General features: G+C 57.6%; 2 protein-coding genes across 3 annotated transcripts; one reads left to right on the forward strand and one right to left on the reverse strand.

Moving 5' to 3' along the window:
• Positions 1-1,932: 1,932 nt before the first annotated feature.
• Positions 1,933-22,527, forward strand: Mybpc2 (myosin binding protein C2). Its single transcript, XM_047528041.1, has 28 exons — positions 1,933-2,020; positions 3,267-3,344; positions 3,862-3,948; positions 4,706-4,854; positions 5,194-5,311; positions 5,957-6,005; positions 6,156-6,215; positions 7,727-7,923; positions 8,179-8,311; positions 9,132-9,256; positions 9,327-9,432; positions 10,593-10,765; positions 12,464-12,629; positions 13,357-13,463; positions 13,768-13,797; positions 14,076-14,215; positions 15,185-15,344; positions 15,423-15,527; positions 15,916-16,104; positions 16,462-16,596; positions 18,008-18,175; positions 18,343-18,431; positions 18,519-18,714; positions 18,908-19,047; positions 19,923-20,082; positions 20,201-20,337; positions 21,527-21,713; positions 22,409-22,527. Exons 1-28 carry the CDS (start codon positions 2,002-2,004, stop codon positions 22,417-22,419), a joined length of 3,414 nt encoding a protein of 1,137 aa, XP_047383997.1. The 5' UTR covers positions 1,933-2,001; the 3' UTR covers positions 22,420-22,527.
• Positions 19,646-27,960, reverse strand: Garin5a (golgi associated RAB2 interactor 5A). 2 transcript variants are annotated; one of them, XM_047528043.1, is made up of 5 exons: positions 27,728-27,960; positions 27,402-27,520; positions 26,908-27,038; positions 23,446-23,728; positions 19,646-23,103 (listed from the first exon to the last, which is right to left on the reverse strand). In XM_047528043.1, the coding sequence occupies exons 1-5, from the start codon at positions 27,768-27,770 to the stop codon at positions 23,047-23,049; spliced, it is 633 nt and encodes a 210-aa protein (XP_047383999.1). In that variant the 5' UTR covers positions 27,771-27,960; the 3' UTR covers positions 19,646-23,046. The 2 variants fall into 2 exon arrangements, with proteins under 2 accessions (XP_047383999.1, XP_047383998.1); XM_047528042.1 differs by having other exon boundaries at positions 19,646-23,728.
• Positions 27,961-27,975: the final 15 nt, after the last annotated feature.

Raw genomic sequence — 27,975 nt, forward strand, 5'->3', positions numbered from 1 at the left:
CTGTCTCAAAATAATAAAACGTTCTGAGGATATAGCTCAGTGGCAGAGCACTTGCGTAGCATGGATGAGGCCCTGGTTCCATCCCAGCACAAAAACAAATACGAAACCACCTTGCAGCCCCCTTGAACTTCAACACATCTCCTGAAATCCACCCTCAAGGATGGCGGGAGAAGGAAAAGTGTCAAGGACCTAGAGAAACAAGAGGTCCATGTAGGCACGCCCAGCACACAGCGTTGGTGGTAAAGTGTAGGTGGGACTCACCCTCAAGAGACAGGGGAAAGAGAGTGACCTGCAAAATAACCTCCCTGGGGCTTCTTCCTACAAAGAAGGTACTTTGTGCAAAAGCTATCATCATCACTCTAAATGTGGAATAAAAATAGAGCAAAAGGAGTCAAAGTAGACAGATGTCCTGGGACTCTGACAGGATTGCAACCTTCCGATGCAACGAGGTCGGCTGGCGTTCAGACATCGCGACAGCAACATCGAGGGGGGAGATGAAAGAGGAAATCAAAACGACAATTACAGCCAGATCTGGCTGAGCCTTGAATGACAAAAATAAAGATGTAGACGTGCAGGCACTGGGGGTTCTGTTTAATTTTTCCTTCTCTTCCAGCCAATTAAGTGTTCTTCCCCCACCTCCTCCTCTCTTTCCCTTCCGTCTAGGTCTCTATCCCTCTCTCTCGGTTTCTGTCTTCGTGTCTCGGGATTGAGCCCTCGAGCTGGCGGTGAGGGGCGCGATGCTTCAGGTGGCAGAGTCCCTCCTTGTCAACCGGCCCTTCACAACTTTGCTGGGCTCTCGGCTGTAGCGAGGCAATCTGCCTGGCAACCCGTGACGTCACGTGGAGACCGCCTCCTGGTTGGACTGGCGCTCCCTGGAGGCGGGGAAGTTTTCAGCTCCTAGGGGGTTTTGAAAAAGGGGGGAGGTGGGGGACCCGTAGGAAGAAAAGGGGAGGGGCTGCTCCTCCACACCCGGCACCTCACCCTGCGTCACTTCTCGGCGGCCCCGCCCTCGCAGACCCTCCCTCCCACGCCGGTCTGCCCACGACGCCTGCTTTCCCCAAGTCCCGCCCCGCTCGGGCCCTGTCCCCTCCCTCCTGCCCCGCCCCCTGCGCGGCCCCCGCCGCCACCCCCTTCAGGAAGCCGCAGGTCCCCCTGCTGGGAAGGGCGCCAACGTCCCGGCAGCCCTCCAGGGCCTTCCCAGCTCCCGCCCCCACCGGGGACACCACCCCTCCCCTGCGTCCGGTGCCCGTCGCGCCCGCTCGGGGAACTGTAGCGGCAGCCGGCGGGGCGCGGTCCCAAGGGGCCCGGCGGCCAGTCCAGAGCCCAGGTGGCCGGGGGCCCAGGCCTTCGGATCTGCAGGCGGGACGCGGGAGTCCTAGAGCCCCAGTGCACTCCCTGGGGGCACAGAGACACCCCGCCCCCGACAGTTGTCCTGCCTACGCTGGGAAACCGGACCCTCCCTCCCGGCTCTGGTTTCCCGAAAACTCCTGACTTGCACATACTAAGAATGGATTTCTAGACTCTGTCTCTCCCCACCCCCGGTGCCAGACTCTGGCTCGCAGCCCTTACCCACCTGGGACCCCCCCGCCCCTTCCTTCCTCCTCCCAAGACCCAGGCATTCTGGCCCTCCTCCTCCTCCCTTCTCCCGGACCGACAACCCGGGGACCCAGTTCCTTGGCTCCCAGACTTAGGATTCAGGGCGCCCAGCCCTCTCCTACCGGAGACCCTGGAGTCCCCGCCTCTGGCACCTCCTCCCTCAGAACCAGGTGTCTAAACCCCCGGCCTGTCCTCCATGGGGACCTGGCATTCACCCATCTCTCTCTGTCCAGCTGTTATTTCTCGCCCTTTAGAGCACGCAAGAGGAATGTGGGGCGGCCTTCCGATGCCTCCCGGAGCCTCCTGGGAGTCCCCGGACTTCTTAAAGCCCCCCCACCCCACCTGTCCTCCCTAGGGCCTGGCAAGAGGTGGCTGGGTCGGAGGAGCCGGAAGAGGTCCACAGTCATGCCTGAGGCCAAACCAGGTGGCTACCGGACCCCCCTCCTTAGAGGGAATGGGTCCTCTTTTCTGAATGGGAATTTGGGGCTCCTGTTTTTGTGAGTTGGGGTGAATGGGGGTGCCTTCTCTGTGAGGAGAGATGGTTCATTTTTTGCGTGGGATGGGGGCCCCATATCTGAGCAGGGTGAGGGTTTCTTCCCTGTGTGTGGGGGGGGTTCCTTCCTTGTGGGAGGTGAGGGGATCTCATTCCCTCTGCACAGAAGGGGTTTCTATTCTCTGTAGGGGGTTAGTGATCCATCTCAAGTGGATAGGGATTCTCTGTAAATCAGGGCTCCTTTTCTCAGTGGGGGTAGGGTCTCTGGCATGAAGACTGGGGGGTCTGCATGCGGTGGGGTCCTTTCCATTTGGAGCCAGTGTCCTCTAGGTAGCGGTTGGGCTACCTCCCTGGATGAAGACTGAATCTTTTAGGATGTGTGTATAGAGCTTAGGGTTTCCTGTCTGCATGGGATTTGAGAATTCTTCCTCATATAAGGAGAAAGAGAGCTCCCTTTCCATGGGACTTGGGGCTGCCTTGTGTAGGAATTAGGGGCCCTTCTTGGTATGGGAACCCAAGACTTTTCTTTTTCTCTTTTGCAGTGCTGGGGATCAAATCCAGGGCCTTGTATCTGCTGGGCAAGCACTGTGCCTCTGAGCCACACCCCAGCCCTGGAGCCCTTTCTTTATATATAGTTTGGGGGAGGGGTCCCTCTTCCAGTGCAACTGGAGGTCACTTTTCTGTGGAGGGATGGGCTCCCTCTCTATGAGGAAGTCTGTACAGGAGACACACCCTGGGTGGTGGCCCTCCTGGTGTGTCCGTGCCCTGGCATCAGGTCAACCAGGAGTGGGGTAGGGGTCCAGCCCCTTGCTGTGACTGTACCCCCACACACCAGGAGCCAGCACCCCAGGGGAAGGCTGCTGTGGTCAGCAGGAGGTGTCCAGTTTCTAGCCCAGGGGAAGAGCTAATTATACCCCCAGAACCCAAAAGGTCAGGGCCCGGTGGCCTGGGTGGCTGGGGTATCACCTGCCTGGGGTAGGGGAAACCTGATCTCACAGACTCAGATTTAGAAATAAATTTACACCTAGGTTGCCCACCCCTACTTCTGGGTCTGAGGGAGCAAAGTTGGAGCCTGGACCCCTGGGTCCAAGGGAGGGGGGCTGGGGTCCGGCCCCTTGGGTCTGAGGGAGGAAGGTGGCCAGCACTTGCTCAAGTGTGAACATTTCCTATCTCACAGCAGCCAAAAAGGCCCCCAAAGGCAAAGATGCCCCCAAAGAAGCTCCCCCTAAGGAAGCTCCTGCTGAACCCCCCAAAGGTGAGAGGGTATCCCCAACCCGCCTTCCCGACTCCCTCTTGCTCTCCTCTGTACCCTCTCTCCAGCCTTTTCCTGGTCTTTTACCTTTGGTCTGTCCCCACACAGCACCAGAGCTGACCAGCCCCTCCCTGCTCACAGCCCCTTGGCTAGCCCTAGTCCTCCCAAGAGAGCCCCAAGCCCCTCAGCCTGGCCTCCAGCTCCCAACAACTGGTTAGTTGGTTACCAAGGCCTGCCCAGCTCTGGATGCCCCAGACCATCTTTAAGCCTCTCCTGCCCTAAAGGACCATTTAGATCTACCCCGCTCTGGTTCACATACAGGGAAACTAAGGCCTAAAGGGCTGGGGGCATCTAGTTAAGGTCACGGAGGCAGCTGTGGGACATGTGGTCTTTCCCAGTTCAGAAAAAACCACTCTGCCCTGTGATCTTTGCATCTACTGAACAGAGGGTCTCTTCCCCAAAGTGCCCTGCTGCTTGACCCTAGCCTATCTCTGACACCCTAATCTTGTCTTCTGAGCAGAAACCCCACCTGAGGACCAGTCCCCCACTGCTGAGGAGCCCACCGGCATTTTCCTGAAAAAGCCAGACTCTGTATCAGTGGAGACCGGTGAGGGGCATGACGGGAGCGGGGCCTGGACCCCTGGGTCTGAGGGAGGAGGCTGGGCCTGGACCCCTGGGTCTGAGGGAGGAGGCTGGGCCTGGACCCCTGGGTCTGAGGGAGGAGGCTGGGACTGGACCCTGTGCCTGAGGGAGGAGGGCTGGGCCTGGACTCCTGGGTCTGGGAGAGGAGGCTGGGCCTGGACCCCTGGGTCTGAGGGAGGAGGCTGGGCCTGGACCCCTGGGTCTGAGGGAGGAGGCTGGTCCTGGACCTCAGTGTCTGAGGGAGGAGGCTGGGCCTGGACCCCTGGGTCTGAGGGAAGAGGCTGGGACTGGACCCTGTGCCTGAGGGAGGAGGGCTGGGCCTGGACCCCTGGGTCTGAGGGAGGAGGGCTGGGCCTGGACCCCTGGGTCTGAGGGAGGAGGGCTGGGCCTGGGCCCCTGGGCTGAGGGAGGAGGGCTGGGCCTGGACCCCTGGGTCTGAGGGAGGAGGGCTGGGCCTGGACCCCTGGGTCTGAGGGAGGAGGGCTGGGCCTGGACCCCTGGGTCTGAGGGAGGAGGCTGGGCCTGGGCCCCTGGGCTGAGGGAGGAGGCTGGTCCTGGACCCTGTGCCTGAGGGAGGAGGCTGGGCCTGGACCACCAGGTCTGAGGGAGGAGGCTGGGCCTGGACCCTGTGCCTGAGGGAGGAGACCTGGGTCTCTCAAGCTCACAGTCCCCCTCTGAAGAGTCCTGGGTGTCTTGACTGGCTCTCCCTTCCTCCTGCCCAGGAAAGGATGCTGTGATTGTAGCCAAGGTGAACGGGAAGGAGCTCCCTGACAAACCCACCATCAAGTGGTTCAAGGGCAAGTGGCAAGAGCTGGGCAGCAAGAGTGGGACCCGGTTCTCCTTCAAGGAGTCCCATGACTCTGCCAGTAATGTGAGGACCCCAGGGTGTAAGGGGGTGTGCGGAATGGAGACTGTGCATGCTGGTTGTCTGAGGCACAGCTGGGGCCTGGAGCCCGGGGTGCAGGTTCTGCTGGCAGTGGGGGGTGTTTGGGGTAGGGTAGGGTGCACTTGAGCATGGCCATATGGGCCCAGGAGTCAAGCGAGGGAGACTGAGCTGCCTGCTGGGTGCTGAGGCTCCCAGGCTAGGCCTTCATTGGCTCCTGCTGTGGGGTTACGATGAGGACTTGAGCACAGTTCTGAAGTGGGCTCTGGGCGACGTGGGGGGCTGGGGGTGGTCACGTGCACCCACACCCCTGGCCCCGGCCCCCAGGTGTACACCGTGGAGCTGCACATTGGGAAGGTGGTACTGGGGGACCGTGGGGATTACCGCCTTGAGGTCAAAGCCAAGGACACCTGCGACAGCTGTGGCTTCAACATCGACGTGGAGGGTGCGCTGGCAGGGGCAGGGTGGGGCGGAGGGTTGTGGGTCTGGGGTGGGGGAGGTACAGATGTTGGAGCTCAGAGTAGAGATCCAGGCTTCACGGTGTTCAACATTGGGGAGACCATCCACAGGCTGGAGGAGGAGGAGGCGAGATTAGGGGCAAAGCGCTCAGGCATGGGAAAGTCTAGGAGGCGAGTGGATCCCAAGCTTGAGCAAGTGGGACAAAGGCTTGGTGGATGAGGCTGTCCAGGTGCAGAGAGCAGGGGTGTGTGGGGTGAGGCTGAGGGTCTGCGGGACGCACAGGAGGCTGCACATGTTTGGGGGCGCATGAATAGAGCTGCGAAGGCACAGAGGCTCTGGGAGGCTGCAGCCCAGGATGGGCGGGGACTTAAACATGGGGGGTGCAGAGAATGAGGCTGCCCAGGCTCTGGCAGAAGGCGAGTGGGCTGCCGAGGGGCAGGGCATGGCCACCAGGGAGGTGAGTGAGGGGAAGCAGGAGTAGAGGGTGTCCAGGCCTCGGCAGGAGGGCGTGCTGGTCCAGCAGGCAGAGGAAAGGGACCAGGGAGAGCCTGCGGGTCTGGAAGAGAGCTCCTGTTCTTAGGTGAGCTCTGGCTTCCAGCTCACCTGCCCTTTCCCTGTCGTCTCCTCCCAGCACCTCGTCAGGATGCCTCTGGGCAGAGCCTGGAAAGCTTCAAGCGTTCGTAAGTAGCCCTGGACTCTGGGGAGCGGAGATTTCCTGGTGCCAAGGATCATGGGAGGTGGAGATGTGGGAGAAGGGAGGATCATGGAAGGTAGGAGTGGGAACCCGGGATGAATCTCAGTGAGGTTCATGTCCCCTCTCAATGCCACAGGGGCGAAGGGAAGTCAGATGATGCAGGTGAGCTGGATTTCAGCGGCCTGTTGAAGAAGAGGTGAGCCCACTTCACCACGGGGGAGATGGGGACCCAGGAAGGAGGATGGTGATCAGAGCTCAACTGCCTGTTACTTCCAAAGTCTCCCCTGGATTCTCTGCTTCTCTCTCCATCACCTTCTCCATCTATTCAGTTCCTACCTGCCAACCCATCCAGTCACCTGTCTATTCACTACCCACCCACACACTTGTTCCTCTGGCCCCTTCCCACAACCTCACCCAATCTACCAACTGCCCACCAATTTTCCTACTTATTCTTTAACCCATTATTCTCACATCACTCTCCTGCTCACTCATCCACCCATCCACCCATCTACCCACCCATCCACCCATCCATCCACCCGTCCATCCACCCTTCCATCCACCCACCCACCTATCCACCTACCCATCCATCCACACACTCATCCACCCACCCATCCTTCCACTCAGCCATCCACTAATTGATCCATTCATCTATCTTCCCATTTCCCGGTACCTCCACCCACATACCCCTTTATCTATCCACCATCTTTCCATATGTCCATCCACCTAACTGCCAGTATGCTCAGCCATCCGTGTCGATCCATCAGTCCATCCTCCACCTGCCTACTCCATACACTTCTCCACCTGACAAGGCCCTTGTCTCTCCTCCTCTTGACCCCCATCCATTCTTACATCCATCCACCTTCCCCCCTTCCCACCTGTCTGTCATCTGCACTGCATCTTTCTCCCAGCCAAACCCAAAATCCCATCTACCTATCTACTCATCCCCACCTGTCTGTCCAGATGTCCCTCTTCCAACCATTCACCTCTCCATCGACACACCTTGTCTCCCACAGGTAGCTTTCTCTCAGATTGAACTGTAAGCAATTGGTGTCCTCTAGGTCAAAAATGACTGAATAACAGCCATGTCGCACTGCCCTGTGGAGTGCTCGTTCACGCGCTCATTCACTTACCACCTCTCCATCCCCCACTCGCCCGTCTACGCCATAACCAAAACCATTTACTAATCCACTCACCTGTTTGTCCCCAGCCAGTCAAGCACTGACTTGGCCATCTCTGGTGCACAGATTCACCCAGCAGCCTGCCCAGCGTTTCTGGCCAGCCCACCAGCCCATTCCCTCACCCCACCATCCTCCACCAACCACCAGCCTGTCTTCCTGCCTTCCCACCCATTGATGCATCTGTCACTCACCCACACTGCTCTGTAGTCATGTGTCCTGTGGGGGCAATGCTGGAAGGGTGGGTGGGTCTGTGATTGCCAGGCGAGGGGCTGGCCTTCCTCCTGAGGGCAGCAGCCTGGGGAGCCAGCGCAGTTCTGAGCAGCCTAGGTATGGCATCTGATGTGGGTGTAGGAAGATTCTCCAGGGGCCATGTGGGGAAGGAAGAGACTGGAGGCCTGGAGGCCCAGGAGGAGGCTGGGGGGGACGTGTAAGGCCACAGAGAGTGACCTGGGTAAGTCACACAGCAGGTGAGCAGAGGAGACCCTCACCTCCTCACTGCTGGTGGCTTTGGCCTGCTTCCTACCCTCAGGGAGGTGGTAGAGGAGGAGAAGAAGAAGAAGAAGAAAGATGACGATGACCTGGGCATCCCCCCGGAGATCTGGGAGCTCCTGAAGGGGGCCAAGAAGAGCGAGTACGAGAAAATCGCCTTCCAGTACGGCATCACCGACCTCCGGGGCATGCTGAAGCGGCTCAAGAAGGCCAAGGTTGAGGTCAAGAAGAGTGCAGGTCAGCACTGCTCTGGTGGAGAAGGGCCCCGCCCACAGGGACCCCCAGCACCGTGGGCATCTACTGTCTGGACCTGGGACTCTATTTTGGAGGTCTTGGCCTGAGGAGTAGTTGATTCTTGCTCTCAGGGAGGTTCACAGGAGGCCTCCTGACCTTGACCTTGGAGAGCCTATGGCCTGGGATATGGCTTCTTCTGGGTGCCCAGGGCACTGAGGCTCCCTCATCTCCAGTTCCCGTGCTTCTCTTCATCTCCAGCCTTCACAAAAAAGCTGGACCCCGCCTACCAGGTGGACAAGGGCAACAAGATCAAGCTGGTGGTAGAGATCAGTGATCCAGACCTTCCTCTCAAGTGGTTCAAGAATGGCCAGGAGATCAAACCAAGCAGCAAGTACGTGCTGGCATTGCTGCTTGGGAGGAATCCCAGTACAGAGAGAACACACAGCAATAAGGAGGGATTTCTTTTTGATTTTTTTTTTTTTTGCTTTGTTTTTTTCTACAATAAGCTCCCCCATGCCCAATACTGGGACTGTGGAACCTAGGGACACTCTACCATTGAGCTACAACTCCAGCCCTTTTTATTTTTTATTTTGAGACAGAGTCTCCCTAAGTTACCCAGGCTGGCCTTGAACTTGTGATCCTGCCTCAGCCTCCCAAGTTGTTGGGATTACAGGCATCCAATACCACCCCTGGCTATAATGAGCATTTGTTTTGGAGGCGGGGATTGGGGATCTAACCCAGGGGCAACCCACTGAGCTACATCCCCAGCCCTTTATATATATATATATATATATATATATATTTTTTTTTTTTTTTTTAATTTTGAGTCAGGGTTTCACTAAGTTGTTTAGGGCTTCACTAAAATTTCTAAAGCTGGTCTCAAATTTGCAATCCTCCCTTTAGCCTCCTGAGCCTCCATCACTTCTGCTCACATTCCCTGGCTCAGACTCAGTCCTCCATCCATCCTTGAGCAAAGGAAGCTGGGGAATGTAGTTCTCTAAATGGTGGTCATGTGCCCCTGCTCAAAGGAGGGGAAGGGGACATGGGGGGACAGTTGACACTTCCACTCTGGTTGTTCACGTAATGGAAATGGGCCCTCTACCCTGCCCACATAACTTGACTGGGAGACCTGTTCTGAGAACGGTTGGGCAGAGTCGCCAGGGGCAAGGCCCATCCTCTGTGCCGGGGTTGAGGTGAGCCGTCTGCACCAGGTATGTGTTTGAGAACGTTGGTAAGAAGCGAATCCTCACCATCAACAAGTGCACGCTGGCAGATGATGCGGCCTACGAGGTGGCTGTCAAAGATGAGAAGTGCTTCACCGAGCTGTTCGTCAAAGGTGAGCGTGGAGAGGGGTGGAGCTCTTTGGGGGACCCGACACCACTGACCTCTGTCCCCCCACCACACAGAGCCTCCAGTCCTGATCGTCACACCTCTGGAGGACCAGCAGGTGTTCGTGGGTGACCGGGTGGAGATGGCAGTCGAGGTGTCAGAAGAGGGTGCCCAGGTCATGTGGTGAGTGACCTTGATCCATGAGCTCCTCATAGGTGCCTCAGCCCTGATCCTGATAGGTGCTGGGGCCACCAGGGACATTCCTGACCTTTACCCGCCTTTCTCTTCAAATGTTGGCCTTTCCTCAGGACCTCTTTCTGGAACTTCCAACCTTGACCATCATCTTCAGGGTCCAGTCCTTGGTCCCTGTTGTTTTGTTAAGTATATGTTAAATATATGTCATATATTTGTTAAATATATGGTCCATCCACTCATCTGCCCCTCCACCCACCATGCCATTCCTTCATCCATCCACCTACCCATCCACCCACCTGCACATCCATCCAAGGGTCTTCTGACCCTCCATCCACTTATCCACCCACCACCTGCTCGCCCACCTTCTGTTCATTCATTCATCCATCCATACATTGATTCACCCATCCAGCAAATATTTATTAAGCACCTAATGTATGGTTATGCTCTTCTATTAGGGAAAACCCCTCAGGGCTGGGGCTGTGGCTCAGGGGTGGAGGCTTGCCTGGCCTGTGTGAGGCGCTGGGTTCGAGCCTCGGCACCACATAAAAGTAAATAAATTGAATAAAGGTTTTGTGTCCATCTACTAAAAAATATTTTAATAAATATCAGCCTGGTGCCTGCCTTTATGGCCCTTATAATCTGGAACATTGTGGTGTGTGTGTAAGGAGGCAGACGGCATTAGTCACATCTCCCGCAAATAAAGACAGAAGTTCTTCTTAGACAAGTGTCTGAGGTGGGCAGAGGCAGATGCAGTAGCAGTTTTCAGAGGAGGAAGGGACCCAGGGATTCAGGCAGGCTTCCTGGAGGTCACAGTTGAGTGAGATCATACCACGAGGGGTACGGGTGACCTGGGAAGGGGGTCCCAGGGGGAGAGGCACCATTTACAGGGGTCTCTGGGACCCTCAGGTTTCCACTGTGCTCGGACCTCTCCCATGATGCCTTTGTGTGTCCTCTGACCTCCTCCTCCTCCTCCTCTCCCCTCACTTCACCTGTGACCCCCGCCAGCCCTCAAGATGCCTTGACCACTCCTTATCTCTCTTCCTCCTGTGACCTCCCTCCCGGTCCTTCTGCTCTGGTTCCTAAATCACCTCCAAGGCCAAGCCCAGCTGTGCTGGTCCCTCATGCCCCCTTCATGTCCGTCCCCCCAGGATGAAGGATGGTGTGGAGCTGACTCGGGAGGAGTCCTACAAGGCCCGGTACCGCTTCAAGAAGGATGGAAAGCGCCATATCCTCATCTACTCCGATGTGACTCAGGAGGACGGGGGCCGCTATCGGGTCATGACCAATGGTGGCCAGTGTGAAGCTGACCTCATCGTAGAAGGTGAGGGCCTTGGGAGGTGGGGGTCTCTCCCTGCAGTCCCCGCTGGCCTGGGCCCCAGATCTGGGAGTTGAACCTGATCTCTCCTGCCCTGCCTTCACCCTCCCAGCAAGTCCTATTGGCCCCGCCTTCAAAGTACCTCCTCAGCTGCCCCTTCCTGGCCCAGGCCCCCGCCACCTGGTGCCTGGATGGGTGCAGTAGTCTCCACATTCCTCCCCTTACAGCGACCTCCCCAGGCCTCCCACGCTTGCCCCTGCCAGAGGGGTCCTCGTTCACCTAGGTCATGGTGAACACTGAGCTGGTGTGTCGCGCAGCTCACAGGCCCTGCTGATGATGTCCTGGCTTAGACTTTGGCCCACAGCCTCGTAAGGTGTCACACTGGGGGAAGTGGGAGAGGGGTCCACAGGGCTCTGCATTGTTTCTGCAAGTTCCTCTGAGTCTATATGTCCATAAAACCCAATGGTGAAAACAGACCCGCAAGCCTGGTGCAATGGCGCACGCCTGTGATCCAGCGACTTGGGAGGCAGAGGCAGGAGGATGGCAAGTTTGAGGCCAGCCTCAGCAACTCAGACTCTGTGTCAAGATAAAGTGACAAGTGCTGGGGTGTTTCTCATTGCCAGTGTGCTCCCCTGGCTCGTGTGAGGCCCTGGGTTCCAGGCCAGTAATGTGAGCAAATGAGCAGACCACACAAAACAGGAAGACAAAGCCCCAGCAAACCAAGGCACATCGGGGCCACAGAGATGATGGGCATCCCTGTGATCCCTAGCAGAAGGAAAGCGCTGAGCCACCGTGGTGGCAGCGCCTGTGATCCCAGTGAGTCTGGAGGCCCAGGCAGGAGGATGGAGAGTTCAGGGGTAGCCTGGGCAATTAAGAGGGTCCCCATCTCAAGAAAAGGAAAGGAGAGGGTTGAATTTGCTGGAATGGAAGGATGGACTTCCAAGAATAATTGTTAGGTGACAAGACAAATGTACTGTGTGTATAAAGGGAAAAAAAAAAGAAAGGAGGGAAGAGGGCGGAGGGAAGAGCAGGCCCATTTCACCTATGCCGCGTTGGGAACCACAGACCCTCCTTGTCCTTGTCCTGTAACAACTATCCACAGGGGACTTGAACACCTGCCGCTTTGGTATCTGCAGGGGCCTGGAATCAATTCCCTGCCAATCCGGAGGGACAGAGATGAAGGACTGGGATGAAGCTGTGTTTGCTTTTACAGCTGCAGAGGGATCAGGGTGGCTGGCAGAGGGTGGCCGGGAGGGAGCTCTTCCTCTAAATCCTTAATCGTCTTGCTTTCGACCATGCATCTTATTTAAGAGAGAACCATTTGCATATAGGACACATTCCTCTCCCCCATCTCCTCTGGTGGCCCCTGCCCCACTCAGTTTTGGGAATGAATTGAACCCAGGGCCTTGAGCATGCAAGGCAAGTGCTGTGCCATCCAGCCCCACCCCCACCCTGCTGGGGGCCCTTGCAATGCTGTTTCCTCTTCCCGGGAGTCTCTTCTGCGTCCTCTGTGGATTCTTTCCAAGCCGCCTGCTCCCTCTCATGGCGGGACCTTGTTCAGCCTCCCCATCAGATTACCCTGGGGCCAGTGGGTCACTTCTGAGTGGTCCGCGGCTGTACTCCAGCGCCCAGAGCCTCGGTGCGCATGCGCGTTTGTGGGCCGACTGGAGCAGTGATGGCCCCCTCGCCTCCCCTTTCGCTCAGAGAAACAGCTGGAGGTCCTGCAGGACATCGCGGATCTGACCGTGAAGGCCTCGGAACAGGCTGTGTTCAAGTGCGAGGTGTCTGACGAGAAGGTGACAGGCAAGTGGTACAAGAACGGGGTCGAGGTCCGGCCCAGCAAGAGGATCACCATCTCCCACGTAGGCAGGTGAGGAGCAGCGAGGCGGCGGGGCGTGGTGTGCGGGTCTGGCGCCGCGGCTGCCTAACAAACTTCCTGCTTTTCGAGGGCCAGGGTCGACTTCGTCGTGGTTGGGTGGGGGCTGGCTAATTCAGGGTGGCCTCTCTCCTGCCTCTGTGGCCAGTGAATGTCCCCTTGCTGGTCTTGCCTGGGCTTTGTCAGGACCTCGGCTGGAACGGTCCAGCCGCCACCGCTCTGATCCGTGTGGCCTCCCATTCTCCAGGAGGTCAGTCCTGGCTATTTCCTGGCAGAAGCAGAGACCCAGTGAGATGCCCCTGCAGAATGCAGTCATGCCCTCCTGGTTTTCCTGGGAATATCACTTGAAGGCATAGACTTTCTGTCTGTCTTGTGTAAGGAACCATAATAAAGATAGCATCTTTATTATGACATCTGCAGGGCACTTTCTGTGTGCCAGGCACCTCTCTAGATGCTGTACAACAACCCTAATTACAGTGTTATCATTACCCCTATTTATGCATGAAGAAATGGAGGCACAGAGAGGTTGAGTAACTTGCCCAATGTCACACAGCTAGTAAGTGGAACTTAAACCCAGGCCATAGCATCCCGAAGCCATGCAGAAAAATGATGGGCATGTAGACTGCATTGAGGAGGGTGTTTCTCCAAGTTGGCATTGGAGGAGGCAAATGGGGGCAGTCCTACCTGACCCCTGCCCTACCCTGCTCCCTCAACCCTTTAGGTTCCACAAGCTGGTGATCGATGATGTCCGCCCTGAGGATGAGGGAGACTACACGTTTGTGCCTGATGGCTACGCCCTGTCCCTCTCAGCCAAGCTCAACTTCCTGGGTAAAGATGCCCCTTCCTGTGCCCCAGGGATACAGATCACACCTCCCAGACCTGAGGACCTCAGATGACTCCCTGTGGGATTAAGTGTCCCTACGCACAGCACGTGCCCACGAGCTCGGGGAGTTGGATGAGGTGATGGGAGAGGGCGTAGCACACACCCAAGAGGGAGCAGGGTGGCTGCGGGGTCTCCCCAGCACTCGGTCCCAGGGTTTCTGCCACATGGTCACCTCTGCCTCTGGGCTGTGAGGGTGGAATGAGGGAGCTGACGGCTTCCACCTGACCACCTGTCTTCTTGGTCTTCCAGAAATCAAGGTGGAGTATGTCCCCAAACAAGGTGAGGACCAGGGTCTGCTCTGGTGGGCTGGGAACAGACTTTCAGGTCTGAGGGAGGAGGCTGGGCTAGACCCCTGGATCCGAGGGTGGAGGCTGGGCCTGGACCCCCCAGGTCTGAGGGAGGAGGCTGGGCCTGGACCCCCGAGTCTGAGGGAGGAGGCGGGTCTGGACCCCTGGGTGTCCTCCACTTTGGGAACCTAGCTCTCAGGGGCTGCTCTGGTGGGCTGGGAGGTCTTACTGCCCCTTTCAAGATCCCGAGTGTCTTTTCTGTACCTCCAGAACCGCCAAAGATCCACCTGGACTGCTCGGGGAAGACCTCGGAGAATTCCATTGTGGTTGTGGCTGGAAACAAGCTGAGGCTGGACGTGGCCATCACAGGGGAGCCCCCTCCTGTTGCCACCTGGATGAAGGGAGATGATGTAGGTTGGGGCTTCCACCGTGTTTCTCTCCCTCTTAGCTTTGCTGGGTGACATCAGACAAGTTTCTTGCCCTTTCTGAGCCTCAGTTTTATCCTGTATGAAATAAGGACAAGGATTCCTTCTTCATGGAGTTGTTTTGAAGATTGGAGATTATATTTGTACACCACCTGGTATGAGCCTGGCACAGGGTGGGTACTCCTTCCATTATCCATTTTTCCAACAGTTAATTAATCAGTAGATCAACTAGGTCATCCTTCCAGACTCATCGACCCATCCATCCTTCCATGCATCATTAATTGATAATTCATCCATCCATCCACCCATGAAGTGATTAATTCATTTGTCCATTTAACCATCTGTCAATTCATTTATCTATCCATTCATCCAAGAACTCATCTGTCTGTTTAGCTAGATATGCATCTGTCCATCCATCCAAGTGTCGCCTTGTATGTGCCAGACCCTGGGACAGGTCTGTGCTTGCGTTTCCCCTTTTGTAAAGTGGGCACGCTGGCTCAGTCTTCATCACTAGCAGCCTGAGGTTCCTCTGGGCCAGGCATTCTGGTAGCACGGAGGTTGCAGCCCCGCCCCGCGGTCCTTCCCTCTTGGAGAGGCAGATGTGAGCCAAGCAGCAGTCACCCAGGGTTCTGGGGGTTGAGAGAAGGGAGAGCAGCAGCTCTGAGGATCCGGGAGGGAACTCACGTTCAGCCGGGGCTTCCCAGAGTGTTTCTGGATGACTAAAAGGACCTGGCTGCATGCACAGGGAACAGCCTTGCAAGACCTTGGGGACAAGATAGTCTCGTGTTGTTAATGACAGACGGTGTCTGGAGGGTGAGAGAGCTCTAGGGAGCTGAGCGAGGACCTCACGCAGGCTGGGCCCTCGGGCGCCTGCAGGTTTGGGGGCAGGGGAAGGGCAGCGGCAGTCCTGGGGCTGGAGAGCTGATGCAGCAAGGCCATCTGCCCACTGTCCAGGTGTTCTCGGCCACCGAGGGTAGGGTCCGCATCGAGCAGCGCGTGGACTGCAGCAGCTTCGTCATCGAGAGTGCGGAACGGGCCGACGAAGGACGCTACACCATCAAAGTCACCAATCCCGTTGGCGAGGATGTGGCCTCCATCTTCTTGCGGGTTGTGGGTGAGCAGAGGGCTGAGGGCTGAGCCAGTGGGTGGCTCCCCAGGTCTCGAGGGGCCGCCTGACTCTCTTGTCCCCCAGATGTCCCAGATCCCCCGGAGGCTGTGCGTGTCACCTCGGTGGGAGAAGATTGGGCCATCCTGGTCTGGGAGCCACCCAAGTATGATGGGGGACAGCCAGTCACTGGTGAGTGCCTGCGAGCTGGCGTCCCCAGGACTCTGACCTGCCCTCACCCCTGGCTGCTCCTGGACGTCCTCACGGGCCCCCAGGACCTGGGTTTCCAGCTTCAGGCCTCCTGAGCTCTCTGGCCTGCCCACTGTCATTCCTCATCCTGACAACCTGGGAAGCCTGGGACTTTCTATGCCCTGCCCCTGATTCACGACTTGTGACACCTCATGATTCCCGACCCCATGAGGGATGACCTGGGAATAATCTGAGCCAGAGACCAACCAAGACCTATGGCCTCAGCCTCCGTGGGTCATGTGATCCTTTCAGTGCCACCCTCACTGTCCCAGTGGCCTGTGACCCCACAGCCCCTCCATGATCCCTGCTCCTCTGCTTGGGGAGTCCCCAGGGTACCTCCTGGAGCGGAAGAAGAAGGGCTCTCAGCGCTGGATGAAGCTGAACTTTGAGGTCTTCACGGAGACGACCTACGAGTCCACCAAGATGATCGAGGGCATCCTCTACGAGATGAGGGTCTTTGCCGTCAACGCCATCGGCGTCTCCCAGCCCAGCATGAACACCAAGCCCTTCATGCCCATTGGTAACGCCCTCTGACCCCTCGCTGCCCTCACACCCGCACCTTGACCTCTGACTCCTGATTTCTGGGCACTCATGGACCCAACGCATTAACGTCCACCCCGTCCTCCTCTCTCTCAACCCCAACGCTGATCACTGGCCCCCATGATCCTAGACTTGCGCTGATGCCTGGATAGCTCGCTGGTCTCTGCACCAGCCCTGGCCTGAGATGGCCTCCGCGATGACATTCCTGGCTCATGCACTGTCAGCTCGCCACACGGCCCCCTGCCCGGCCAGGTTGACTCCATCTCTGATCCCTGCTCCTTTGTGCTGACCCCTGACCCTTCATTTACCCTGCATCCTCTTACCTTGGTTCCCACAGCACCTACAAGTGCACCCCTGCATCTGACAGTGGAGGACGTGACAGACACCACCACCACGCTCAAGTGGAGGCCCCCAGACAGGATTGGGGCTGGTGGCATCGACGGGTACCTGGTGGAGTACTGCCTGGAGGGCTGTGAGTGACCCTGTGGCCTGGCATGGAGGTGGCCCACATGGCCCCCCGTGGGAGCCCTGTCCAGGGAGCTAAATAAGAGTCATGCAGGATGGGATGGGTGGGTGGGCGCTGGGGGAAGGATCTCCCACGCCCATGTCTGTACTGCCACGAATGTTCGGGAAGGGTGGGTTAGGCCAGACCATCACACCATCTTGTCCTCTCTCCCTCCCTCCCATATCCACCTGCACACAGCAGTGGTTCTTGGTCTGTCCACTGTCCTTCCATTTATTTACTACCTACATGCCTCCTTCCTTCCATTGTCCATCCCACCAGCTATTCAGCCAGCCAGCCAGCCTTTCACCTTTCTACTTCTCCCATTCCTTCTTTCCCTTCCTTCCTCCCTTCCACTTGCCTAGTAGTCATCTATCCATCCTTCTTTCCATCAGAAAATCTTTTGGATCATACAACTACTTATCCATCCATCCACCCATTTACCCATCCACCCTCCCACCCATCCACTCATCTATCCACCCATCCATCCACCCATCCACCCTCCCATCCATCCACCCATCCACCCTCCCATCCATCCACCCATCCACCCTCCCATCCATCCACCCATCCACCCTCCCATCCATCCACCCATCCACCCTCCCATCCATCCACCCATCCACCCTCCCATCCATCCACCCATCCACCCTCCCATCCATCCACCCATCCACCCTCCCACCCATTCACCCATCCACCCTCCCATCCATCCATCCACCCATCTACCCATCCACCTATCCATCCTCCCATCCAGTAACATTTTCTTCCATGTATCTCTCCACCAACTATTTTCCCTTCCCTTTCTTCTTCTACCTGTCTCTCATGTGGTCATTGCACTAGGAGGACAGATGTGACCACCTGCACACCGCATCTCAGGCCTTAAAGCCTGGCAGATATGGTTCCCTTCTTGTCCCTGTGCTTTGTGGCAAGTCTTCAGACGTTGGCTCCTCTATCCTAATAAGGCAAAGGCAGTGGCCATTCTGAGGGGTACCTTCCCCTCTCCACCCCATCTCTGGCTGATCCACTCCGTGCCTAAGCCCAGTTGGCAACCCTGGGTGTGGCTGCCCATGCTCCTCTTGCTGCCCCCTGGCCCCCGAGCTGTCCCTGGCAGCAGACCAGAGTTCAACAGCACCTTGATTCTGCTGCCCAGACCACTTGTTCTAAACCTCTCTGGGCCTCAATTTCCTTGTCCCTAATGGGGATACCATGGGGTCAAGGCAGGGTGGACGTGCTGGTGCACCACTGTCCTCAGGACCATCACAGCAAATGCTGGGCACTTACCCAGTATTGGCTGTGCTGGGGCTCAGGTCACTGGAGGGACAGTGAGCAGCAGGCCAGGGGGCTTGCAGGACAGGGGTGAGGGCCCCGTGTGGCACTTCTCTTGCAGCTGAGGAGTGGATCCCTGCCAACAAGGAGCCTGTGGAGCGGTGTGGCTTCACCGTCAAGGATCTCCCAACTGGAGCCAGGATCCTCTTCCGGGTTGTTGGGGTCAACATTGCAGGTCGCAGTGAGCCGGCCACCCTGGTCCAGCCAGTCACCATCCGGGAGATTGTGGGTGGGTGACCCTGACCCTTGACCCAGCCCTCCTAGTGCCCAAGTCAGTGTCATCCCATTTGCCTTTTCTGTGTGGTTACTAGGGCCTCCCCCAGGCAGCCCCACCCCATGGTCCTTCAAACGTCCCCCCAGCCCTGCGCTGAGCCCCTTCTGTGTCTGTGCCCTCAGAGCAACCCAAGATCCGCCTGCCCCGCCACCTGCGCCAGACTTACATCCGCAAAGTGGGCGAGCACATCAACCTGGTCATCCCCTTCCAGGTGCCGGGGCTGGGGCCGGTCAGGGGTCTGCGGGAGCCCTGCTGGCTGTGCTGCAGACCTGCTGACCAGCCTGCCTGCTCCCACCAGGGCAAGCCCCGGCCCCAGGTGGTGTGGACCAAGGGTGGGGCCCCCGTGGACACCTCCCGCGTGCACGTGCGGACCAGCGACTTCGACACCGTGTTCTTCGTGCGCCAGGCGGCCCGCTCCGACTCCGGGGAGTACGAGTTAACCGTGCAGATTGAGAACATGAAGGACACGGCCACCATCCGCATCCGGGTCGTGGGTGCGCAGCAGAGCGGGACATGGGCCAGGAGGGGCTGAGGGGGCGGAGAGGGCAGGGAGCTGGGCGGGGCTGAGGTGGGAGGGAGGAGGTTGGGGGGCAGGATGGTGGGGGCTAAGGGGAGAGACGCTAGGGGCCGCAGGGACAGCAGGCACCCCGGCCCTGGGGCAGGTGGTGACAGTGGCCCTTCTTCCAGAAAAGGCAGGGCCGCCGGAGAATGTGCAGGTGAAGGAGGTGTGGGGCACCAACGCCCTGGTGGAGTGGCAGCCCCCCAAGGACAACGGGAACAGTGAGGTCACCGGCTACTTTGTCCAGAAAGCAGACAAGAAAACCATGGTGAGCGGACATGGGGCTGCAGGGGCCTGGGGAGGGCGGGGCGGCAGAGCGGAGGGAGGCGCCAGGGAGGGTGCAAGCGCGGCGCAGGCGCGATGTGTTGGGTAGAAGTCACACAATCGGGCAGCGACCATTTTATTTATTGATCTTTTGTGGTGCTGGGGATGGAACCCAGCCCCCCACTAGGCAAGTGGGGTTCCCCTGAGTCACGCCCCTGCCCCAGGTTCTAGTGAGCCCTCCTCATCTAAGGCCGCAGCCGCCGCCCCCTCCAGAGCGAAGGCCTCTCCTTCCTCTGAAAGAAACCCCATGGGCAGCCCCCACTTCGCCTCTGACCAGCCCCCAGAGGCCACCCACATGCTGAATCTAAGGACTTGTCTGCTCTGAACTTTTCACATGAATGGAATCAATCTGTGGCTGTGGTGTCCAGCTTCCTCATTGAGCATAGTGTCCTCAGAGTTCACCTTGGTGGCCTGTGCTGCTCTTTTTTATTTTTTCAGTACTGGGGATTGAACTCAGGGGCACTCAACCACTAAGCCACATGCCCAGCCCTATTTTGTAATTTATTTAGAGATGGGGTCTCACTGAGTTGCTTAGTGCCTCAGTGTTGCCGGGGCTGACTTTGAACTCCCAATCCTCCTGCCTCAGCCTGTGGAGCCACTGGGATTATAGGCATGCACCACTGAGCCTGGCTGCTTCTCTCCTTTTTAGGGCTGAATAATTTTCCATTATACCAGGAACTTCCTTTTGCTCAGCCTTCCCTCCATTGATGGCAATGATGAATAATGCTGCTTCAATGATGGGTCTTCTCAACTTTCCCTGGCCCTCCTGTGTCTGTGTCCATCTGTGTGTGCTCCCCTGTGTCCCTGTCCCCACACTAGGAGTGGTTCAACGTCTATGAGCACAACCGACACACCAGCTGCACCGTGTCCGACCTCATTGTGGGCAACGAGTACTACTTCCGCGTTTTCAGTGAGAACATCTGTGGCCTCAGTGACTCTCCTGGGGTCTCCAAGAACACAGCCCGCATCCTCAAGACAGGTGCCTATCACCCCCCAGGCTCCAAGGGATGGCACTGGCCACATGGTGGAGTGGTTGAGTCTGAGGTTGGGGCTGGGACAGTCTGGATGGGCCACCTCACTGGCATTTCCCCCACCAGGAATCACCTTAAAACCCCTTGAGTACAAGGAACATGACTTCCGGACGCCTCCCAAGTTCCTGACGCCTCTAATTGACCGGGTGGTTGTGGCTGGATACTCCGCAGCTCTCAACTGTGCTGTCCGAGGCTACCCGAAGGTGTGGGGCCAGGGCCGGCCTGCAGTGCCCCTGTGTGGGCCCCACAGGGCTCCCCAGCAGCCCCGGCCACCCCAGCTCCTCGTAGGATTTGCTCCCTGTACCCATGTCCTGTTCCCTCTCTTCCTCTGGCCAGAGCCCAAGTCTCCGACAGCTCTGCTGAGCCTCCCGCCTCTCCTCTGCCACATGACCGCCAGGGTGCAGCTCACTTTGGCCTCTCTTGTCCTGCGCAGGGACACACAGCAGCCCTGGAAGCCGAGCCCTGGGGGAGGGTCTTCCTGCTCTGCCGGCTGGCTTCCACGCTGCTCTTGGGAAATAGGGACCTTGCGCCCTTGAGCTCCAGGCACCCAGGGCTGGCAAGCCGGCTCAGGGCCAAGGCTGCCGCTCCCTGCTTCTCATCAAGTTTTACTGGCACCTGGGCCATGTACGTGCTTATATTTTGTCCGTGGTCACTTCTGCACCACAGCAGTTGTAACAGAGACCTTGGGGTCACAGAGCCTGGCACAGCCATATCCTGGCCCCACGGAAGGGCCGCCTCAGTCGGGCCGCCTCCGTTCCTCCCTCGCCTGCCCCCGCTCCTCCGGCAGTTCCTCCGGCCTGCCACTGCCTGACTTAGAGGGTTCATTTGCTCCATTTTTTCTTTCAAGAAAGGCTTCCAGAGGCTTTGGCATGTGCCAGACAAATGGGAGAAGAAGTTCTGTCCAGGAGGCTTGGGATCCACTGAAAATTGATCCCAAAATCACACAAATATAAAATCACAAAGGGCGACATGAAATGCAGGCAGTAAAGGGGTGCCCCTCCCCAGGGCAGGGGTCGGGAGTGACATGAGCCATGCAGTGAAGGGACCAGAAGAGGAAGGACAGTGTTGGGGCAGGGAACAGTCAGTGCCAAGGTCCAAGGGGAGCCCCCTGGTCTATTTCAGGGATTGCACCCCAGCCAGCGTGCGTGGAGCGGGAGCGGAGAGGGAGGGCAGGGATGGGGCCTGTGCGTGAGGACAGCGGGAAGCCCTCGCCACTGCTGTGCAGGGATCATCAGCTTGTCTGTACAGAAAAGGAGACTGAGGGTCAGAGAATGGGAGTTCAAGGGAACCTGGCAAGGAGGTGGTCCAGCAGGGCTGGGAGACAAACCTGCCTCCGAGCCCCTTGCCATTGCAGGGCACCCCAAGCTGGCTCCCTCTCACTCTCCTCGACAGCCCAAGGTGGTCTGGATGAAGAACAAGATGGAAATCCGTGAAGACCCCAAGTTCCTGATGACCAACTATCAGGGGGTCCTGACACTGAACATCCGCCGCCCCTCGCCCTTCGACGCGGGGACTTACTCCTGCCGGGCCTTCAATGAGCTGGGGGAGGCACTAGCCGAGTGCAAGCTGGATGTCCGAGGTGAGAAGGGGTCCCCACACTCAGCCCTTTCTCCACTGATTGGAGCTCCCTGCCAAGCGACGCCAAGACCTGGGGCCGGGCCTGGGCCCCTGGTGAGGGGACACTGGGAGCTAGGCTGGGGCCGGCAGCACTCAGCAAGTGTCCCCACGGCCTCCAGCAGGCCTGGCCTTGGTGGGGAGAGGTGGTGGCAGAGCTGAAGTGGACAGGATGACAGCGGACGCCTCCCCTCGCCGGGACTTTGGCACACGGTCTCCTCTCCTGAACGCTCCTCCTAACCTCCTCTGCCTGGGGCCCCAGTCCACTGAGTGTCGGCCAGTCAGGGACCAGCGCGGAGGACACTAACCAAGTCCCTCAGGGCTCTACTCAGTGGTGACAGTCCAGCAGTGAAGTGGCTGCAGACCCTTAGTGAGGGCTCAGAGGATGCTCTCCATGCCCAGGCGGCTGCAATTCTAGGCTGTCCCTCTTCCATGGTCCCCAGCATCTAATGTTCTGTCCCTTCTCAACTACTCAGTCTGTTTAGAACTGTCCTGACCCTGGGACTCCAGGAACTGCCTGTAGCCAGAACATCCCACTCTGGGGTTGACACTAAGAGTGTTCAGGGACAGTCATGAGGACGCAGCTGGCAAAGGCACCTGGGGAGTTTAGGCAGAGACCCCCGCAGCCACCCCACCCATCCTCTCTCACTGTCCCCGCAGTGCCGCAGTGAAACCGTCTCCTGCCTGTTGTGGTGACTGAGCCCGACTCCAGCCCAAGCGCTCCGACTCTGTCCCCCTTTTCTAGAGTCATCTCACACAACAAGACAGCTTTGCTCGGACTATGGCGTGTGTGTCCTTGAATCTGCTCCCCTACCCCCTCCTGTTCCCCAACACTCTGGGTGGGTAATGCTGGAATAGCTGCCACCACCAAGAGGTGGTCACAGTGAACCAGGCCACCACTGGGGCCACCATCTTGCAGCGGGGACTTTAATGGGGCAGCCACATGCCATGGCTTATGGTTGGAACTCCAGAGGTGAAGCCCATGTGCAGGGAGCCCTCAGACTAGCTGCCAAGAGCAGAGGGGGTGGCCTCAGCCACAGGTCCTGCTGGGAAGGCTGTGCTCCTGCGGGAGCCATGCAGCAGTGGTGGGCACCTGTCTCCATGGCCCATGGAGCTGGACATGGCTCACTGGCGACCTCCGAGGCAGCCACGTGCGCATGCCACTGTGGGATGCCTGAGCGAGGTGGTTAGCTCTTAAGTGGACGATCTTTATTAACTTTTATAATTCATTTGTCTGGCCCTGAGGTAAGGTACTTTGATTTCGGGTCCTTTGGTGACCTGGAAGGATGCTGGCAGAATCACAGTCCCCAGAGTTCAGAGGCCTGCGGGTCAAGTCTGACTTCTGTGGCTTGGAGCTGGGTGGGGAGAGTGTGTCTCAGGCTCTGAGCTGCACAGGGTCTGGTGCTGGGGGCGCTCTGGGCCATTGGGGAGGCAAGTGGAAGGCCCGGGGTTGCAGCACCCTTGGGTCTGGAACTGCTGCCTACCTGTCCCAGCCTCTCTGGGAGCTGGTCCTCGGCTTGGTGGAGCCAGCTCTTCAGGTGCGGGCACCCTCCCGGCACCGCTGGTCCCATTAGCAAGCTAGAGCCGCCTAGCCGGAGTCCTGCAGCCCACCCTGCATTCTTCTACTCGGACACCCCTAAGGACCCGGGAGAGGGTGGGTCACCTGGACTCTCACACCCAGGCGCCGCGCCCCTCACCTCCTCCCCGCCCAGCCGCTCCGCCTCCTCGTCCTCGTCCTCGTCCTCGCCCTCGTCCTCGTCCTCCAGCGCCGAGTATTCCTGTGTGAACGGCACAGCTCCCTCCGCGGAGTGGAAACGCAGGCGGTAGAGCAGCCGCACCCATTGGCCGAACTCGCGGTCTCGGGTCTCGGGCGGGGCCCGCAGCTGCAGGTAGAAAGCGCGGCCGGTGCGGAACTTGACCTTGAGCTGCCGGCGGCATTCGTCGTGGACGAAGAGCTGGACGAACTGCAAGGGGAACAGCCTGGCCGGGCGGGCAGGAGGGACGGTCTCAGGCGCAGCTCTGCTGGACGACAGCCTGCCCCCGCCCCCCGCCCCGCCCCTGGCCGCCCCTCTGCCCGGGAGGAACCGTTTTTTTCGCTTTCATTGCATCTTGAATGAAGCTCATCCCAACCTCCTTCCGAGAGGACCTGCTGGTCCTCTCTCCGAACCCGACTCGAACATGAAACTGCCTACTTGAAATTCCCGTTTGGATGTTGTACTGACGTGCTCAACAATCAAATTCCTGAAGTCCCCTCCCCTTCTCCAGATCTGCCCCCCTGGCCTACCTACCTGCACTTGCTCTCGGAGTCGTCCGGGACTCAGCCTTCTTTTTCATACCCCATCCTATCCTTCCACCAAATCCTGACGGCTCCACCTCTAAGGTGAATCCAACTATCTCTAACTCGCTGCCATCCCGGGTCCAGCCATCTAATTTCCCCCAGGGCTTCGAGAGGCAGCCTTACAACCAGTTCCCCACGAGGCCGCCAGAGGGCACTGGTTAACACTTTACCTCGACTTTGCGCCAAAAAGCTGCTCACCTGAAGTCCAAGTTCTCACCTTGGATCACAAAACCCTGTGGGAGCTGATCTGCTGTTACCTCTGCCCTACCTTTTGCACCTCCATCCACACCAGCTTCCTCACTGTTCCATAAACACCGCAGGCTTCAACATTCCCCAGGACCTTTGCACAGGCTGTCTCTCCACCTGCAACCCTCTTGGCCAGTCAACCCTGTGACTCTCCCACTTCATCTCTCTCACATCTCTCTTGGGCAGCCCTTCTACATATAACCACGTCCACCTTTGTACACCTCCCTTGGCCCTTCCCTAAGTCCTCACAGATGGTACCCTGATCAGCAACTTGCCCTTTCTCCTGTCTGCCTTGCAGTGAGTGACCAGAGGGTAGGGAACGGCCTGGCTTTGTCCAGTGCTGTTTTCCCTGGCACCCTGAGCGACATTAGCAGGTGCTCAATGGATGCTTGTTGCATATTTGAATAAATGAACTGCTCAGGCCCCCAGTGGGACTGAAATTTCAACAAGACAGAGGAAACAGTCAAGAGAGGCTGACAACTTGGCCCAGGCCACACAGCTGGGATCGGGACCAAGTCCTGTGTTCAGAACCATAAAACGTGCTTAACCACAACACTAGCCAGCCACAACCCCACTCTGATCTGGCAATATTATCTCCAGGAACTGATCTAACAGACACACTCACACCTGTGCACAGACTTACACACTGATGTCCCCTGCCTCTCTGGCTATAACTCAGTCACTGGACAAAACCCCAGTGTCCTTCAGTGGGCAGCTTATGTGCCCCCAAAAGGAAGAGGAACCGCTGACCCCTACAGAGCACTGACTCTGCCAGGCGCTGTTCGTGCACTTCACACCTGCTCAGTTCATCCCCAACAGCCTGGAAGGCAGCTTTCCTCTCATTCCACTTTCCAGACAAGGAAACCGAGGCACATACAGCTAGGAAGCTTGGCCAAACCCAGGGAAGAAAACATGAAGGCAAAATCTGAACACAGACCATCTGCAGGCAGACTTGTGCAAGGACATCCCCCATCACACTGTGACAAAGCTTGTTCAGTGTGTACATCCAAAAGGAGCCTGGGGCTGCACTGCCCACAGGAAGTGGCAGTGTCTAGCGCTGGGGAGCACAGCAGGAAGGAAGCGTCTAGCTACTGTGACAGACATGCGAACACTTCCGTATGCCTGTCAGTCACAGCCCAGGGCTGTACCTTGGCTACGCAGGAGGGGTGAGGATGAATCTCCAGCCCCCATTTGCAGAGCAAGCTGAATGTTTTTCCCTTGGTAGTCTGTTTATTTGGGGCAGGGGGCTTAGGAAGCTGAAGGAGATGATGGTGGGTCAAAGTCCCCCCTCAGCATGTTGCCAGTGTTTTCCAACTGCAGGTGACCCCCCACAAGGGGTGGTGAGATCAATTGGTGGGACCCAATTAGCTTTTTTTTTTTTTTTTGGTGCTAGGGATTGAACCAAGGAGTGCTTAACTACTGAGCCACCTCCTCCACCGGTTTTATTTTTTAATTTTGAGACAGGGTCTAACTAAGTTGCTCGGGTCTCACTAAATTGCTGAGACTGGCTTTGAACTTGCAATCCTCCTGCCTCAGCCTCCACAGCCACTGGGATTACAGGCATGCGTCACCGTGCCCGGCTTAAAATGAGCATTTTTGAAAAAAATACCAGTGTCAGGATAGTGCTTTGTGAAATGTCCCACCTAGGTCAGGGATAACACAAGGCTGTGAGTCTCAGTAGGTTCAGATACATCCCTCTGTTCCTGTCTCCTTACTTTCTTCCTTTCCTTACCTTCTTCTCTCCTTAACCTGCCATCTCTTTCATTAACTGTGAGATGTGGTCAAAAAAGTGAAGCCCCCTGGCAAAACTGTCTGTGAATATACAACAAGCCTGTGCTTCTGGATTTACACCTGGGGCTGGGGGAAGGAGCCTAGTATGGGAAAAAGGTCTATCTACTGCCATGTCACTTTTGTCCTTTTGTGTGTGTGTGGCACTGGGGATTGAACCCAGGAGCACTTCACCACTGAGCTACATCCCCAGCACTTTTTGAGACTGAGTTGAATTTATATCCTCTTGCCTCAGCCTCCCCAGTCACTGGGACTACAAGCGTGTACCACCATGCCCAGCTTGTTACTTTTTTAATGAAAAAATAAGATCTTAAGGGGCAGTACGTAACATGGCACTGGGATTCAGGAATTGGGAGATCTGAGATCAGGAGGAGTCTGACCCCTGACCCATGTGGGGCCCTGAGAAACTGTTCCCTTCTCTGAGCCTCACTTTATTTCTTTGGAGGCTGAAACCAAGGAGCCCCAGGATGAGGATATGAGGTAAAATGTGGTTATGGGCATGGCCCAAGGGGCACTTGGCATGCAGAAGCCACTGCATAAATGGTCACTGTCCTGACCCCAACAGGGTGTTGCTGGGAACTGTCCTTGTCCTGTTGTCTAGTCTCTGATTTTTGGCTCCCGTAGACTGCCCTGACCTCTTTCTCCTGAACGGACAGCTGCCCAGAGAGGGCTGGTGGCCATGCAGTGCTCCTGGCCCTGGGTGGTCTGGATGAAAGGAGCTGCTGCCAGGGGCCTGGGTTCCCGTGGCGGAGGGAAGAGGAGGTCTAGGCCTAGTTGGGACAGTCACCCGAGGAGCTGCAGGCGTCCATTCTCCTTGGTAGGGCCAGCCAGCAGCAACAGGTCTGGGAGTTCCAGGGCTGGACTGGAGGCTGCCACCCCCATGGTGACCTTGTTGGCAACTTCTCCAAACCGGGTCACCTGGGACCAGAGGTCAGAAATTAGAGGCAGGATTAATGGAAACAACTGGAAAGGTACCAGGGGTCAGGAATCTTAGTAGGGTAAAAGGTAATAAACCAAGGGAGTTGAAAATCGGGTTAGAGGCCACCATTTTGGGATTAAAGGACAAGGATCATGGGTGTGAAGTCAGGAAAACTGGCTTAGTCCATAGACAAGGACCCAGAGATATGGGATGAGGTGGTCAGATGTCACCAGGTGGAGCTGGAGGTCAACAACTGTGAGGATTATAGGGAAATGGCTGGAGTAGGCAGAGACGGGGTTCCCCAAGTCAGAAGGATGAGGGTCGGGCCCAGGCTCTGGGCTGAGGTCCCCGGGGTTTCACACCTGCACGAAGTTGCTCTCAAAGATAGGGAAGTCCCGCAGCTGGTCGAACTCGCCGCTCAGGAGGTGTCGTTGCAGCCGTCCGGGTCGTCCCTTGGGATAGGCTGGAAACAGGGGACGTTCTAGAGGGACAAAGTTTGAGGGTTCATTACAGGAGGCTGGGCCCGGATCCCCCGGCAGGTTGGTTCTAGAGCAGCACAGTGCTGAGGCGAAGGCTATCAAGTATCTCCGAAGAGCTGACCCCATCCCTTACTTCGCTCTCACCGGGTCCAACCCCTCCTGGCCTGGCTCCACCTCTCACATGCCATTCCCACCTGTTCCCCGCTCACCTGCTCCACCGAGGGCCGGCTTAGGATCATACCCCCGCTTCATCGCAACGCCCAGGCCCTTGGTGGGAGCGGAGGGAGGAGCCGGGGTAGAAAACCACACTGCCGGACCGCGAGCACTGTGACGTCATAACGAGCAAGTCATATTTGATGATGTGACAGAGGTTTGTCTGATGGTGGCGTCACGGGAAGAGCAGGCCCTGGAGACCCGGATGGAGGCGTGGCAACCCGTTGACGTCAGGCCCTAGTGC

Source organism: Sciurus carolinensis, chromosome 16 (assembly GCF_902686445.1).
Source record: "Sciurus carolinensis chromosome 16, mSciCar1.2, whole genome shotgun sequence".
Lineage (NCBI taxonomy): Eukaryota > Metazoa > Chordata > Mammalia > Rodentia > Sciuridae > Sciurus > Sciurus carolinensis.

Coding starts and splice junctions, on each gene's coding strand:
- Mybpc2 (XM_047528041.1), top strand. Junction 5,312..5,956: donor CTTCAACATCGACGTGGAGG/GTGCGCTGGCAG, acceptor GTCTCCTCCCAG/CACCTCGTCAGGATGCCTCT. Junction 6,006..6,155: donor CTGGAAAGCTTCAAGCGTTC/GTAAGTAGCCCT, acceptor TCAATGCCACAG/GGGCGAAGGGAAGTCAGATG.
- Garin5a (XM_047528042.1), bottom strand. CDS start 27,770: ATGAAGCGGGGGTATGATCCTAAGCCGGCCCTCGGTGGAGCAG. Junction 27,521..27,727: donor GCCGGCCCTCGGTGGAGCAG/GTGAGCGGGGAA, acceptor TTGTCCCTCTAG/AACGTCCCCTGTTTCCAGCC. Junction 27,039..27,401: donor TTGAGAGCAACTTCGTGCAG/GTGTGAAACCCC, acceptor CTCTGGTCCCAG/GTGACCCGGTTTGGAGAAGT.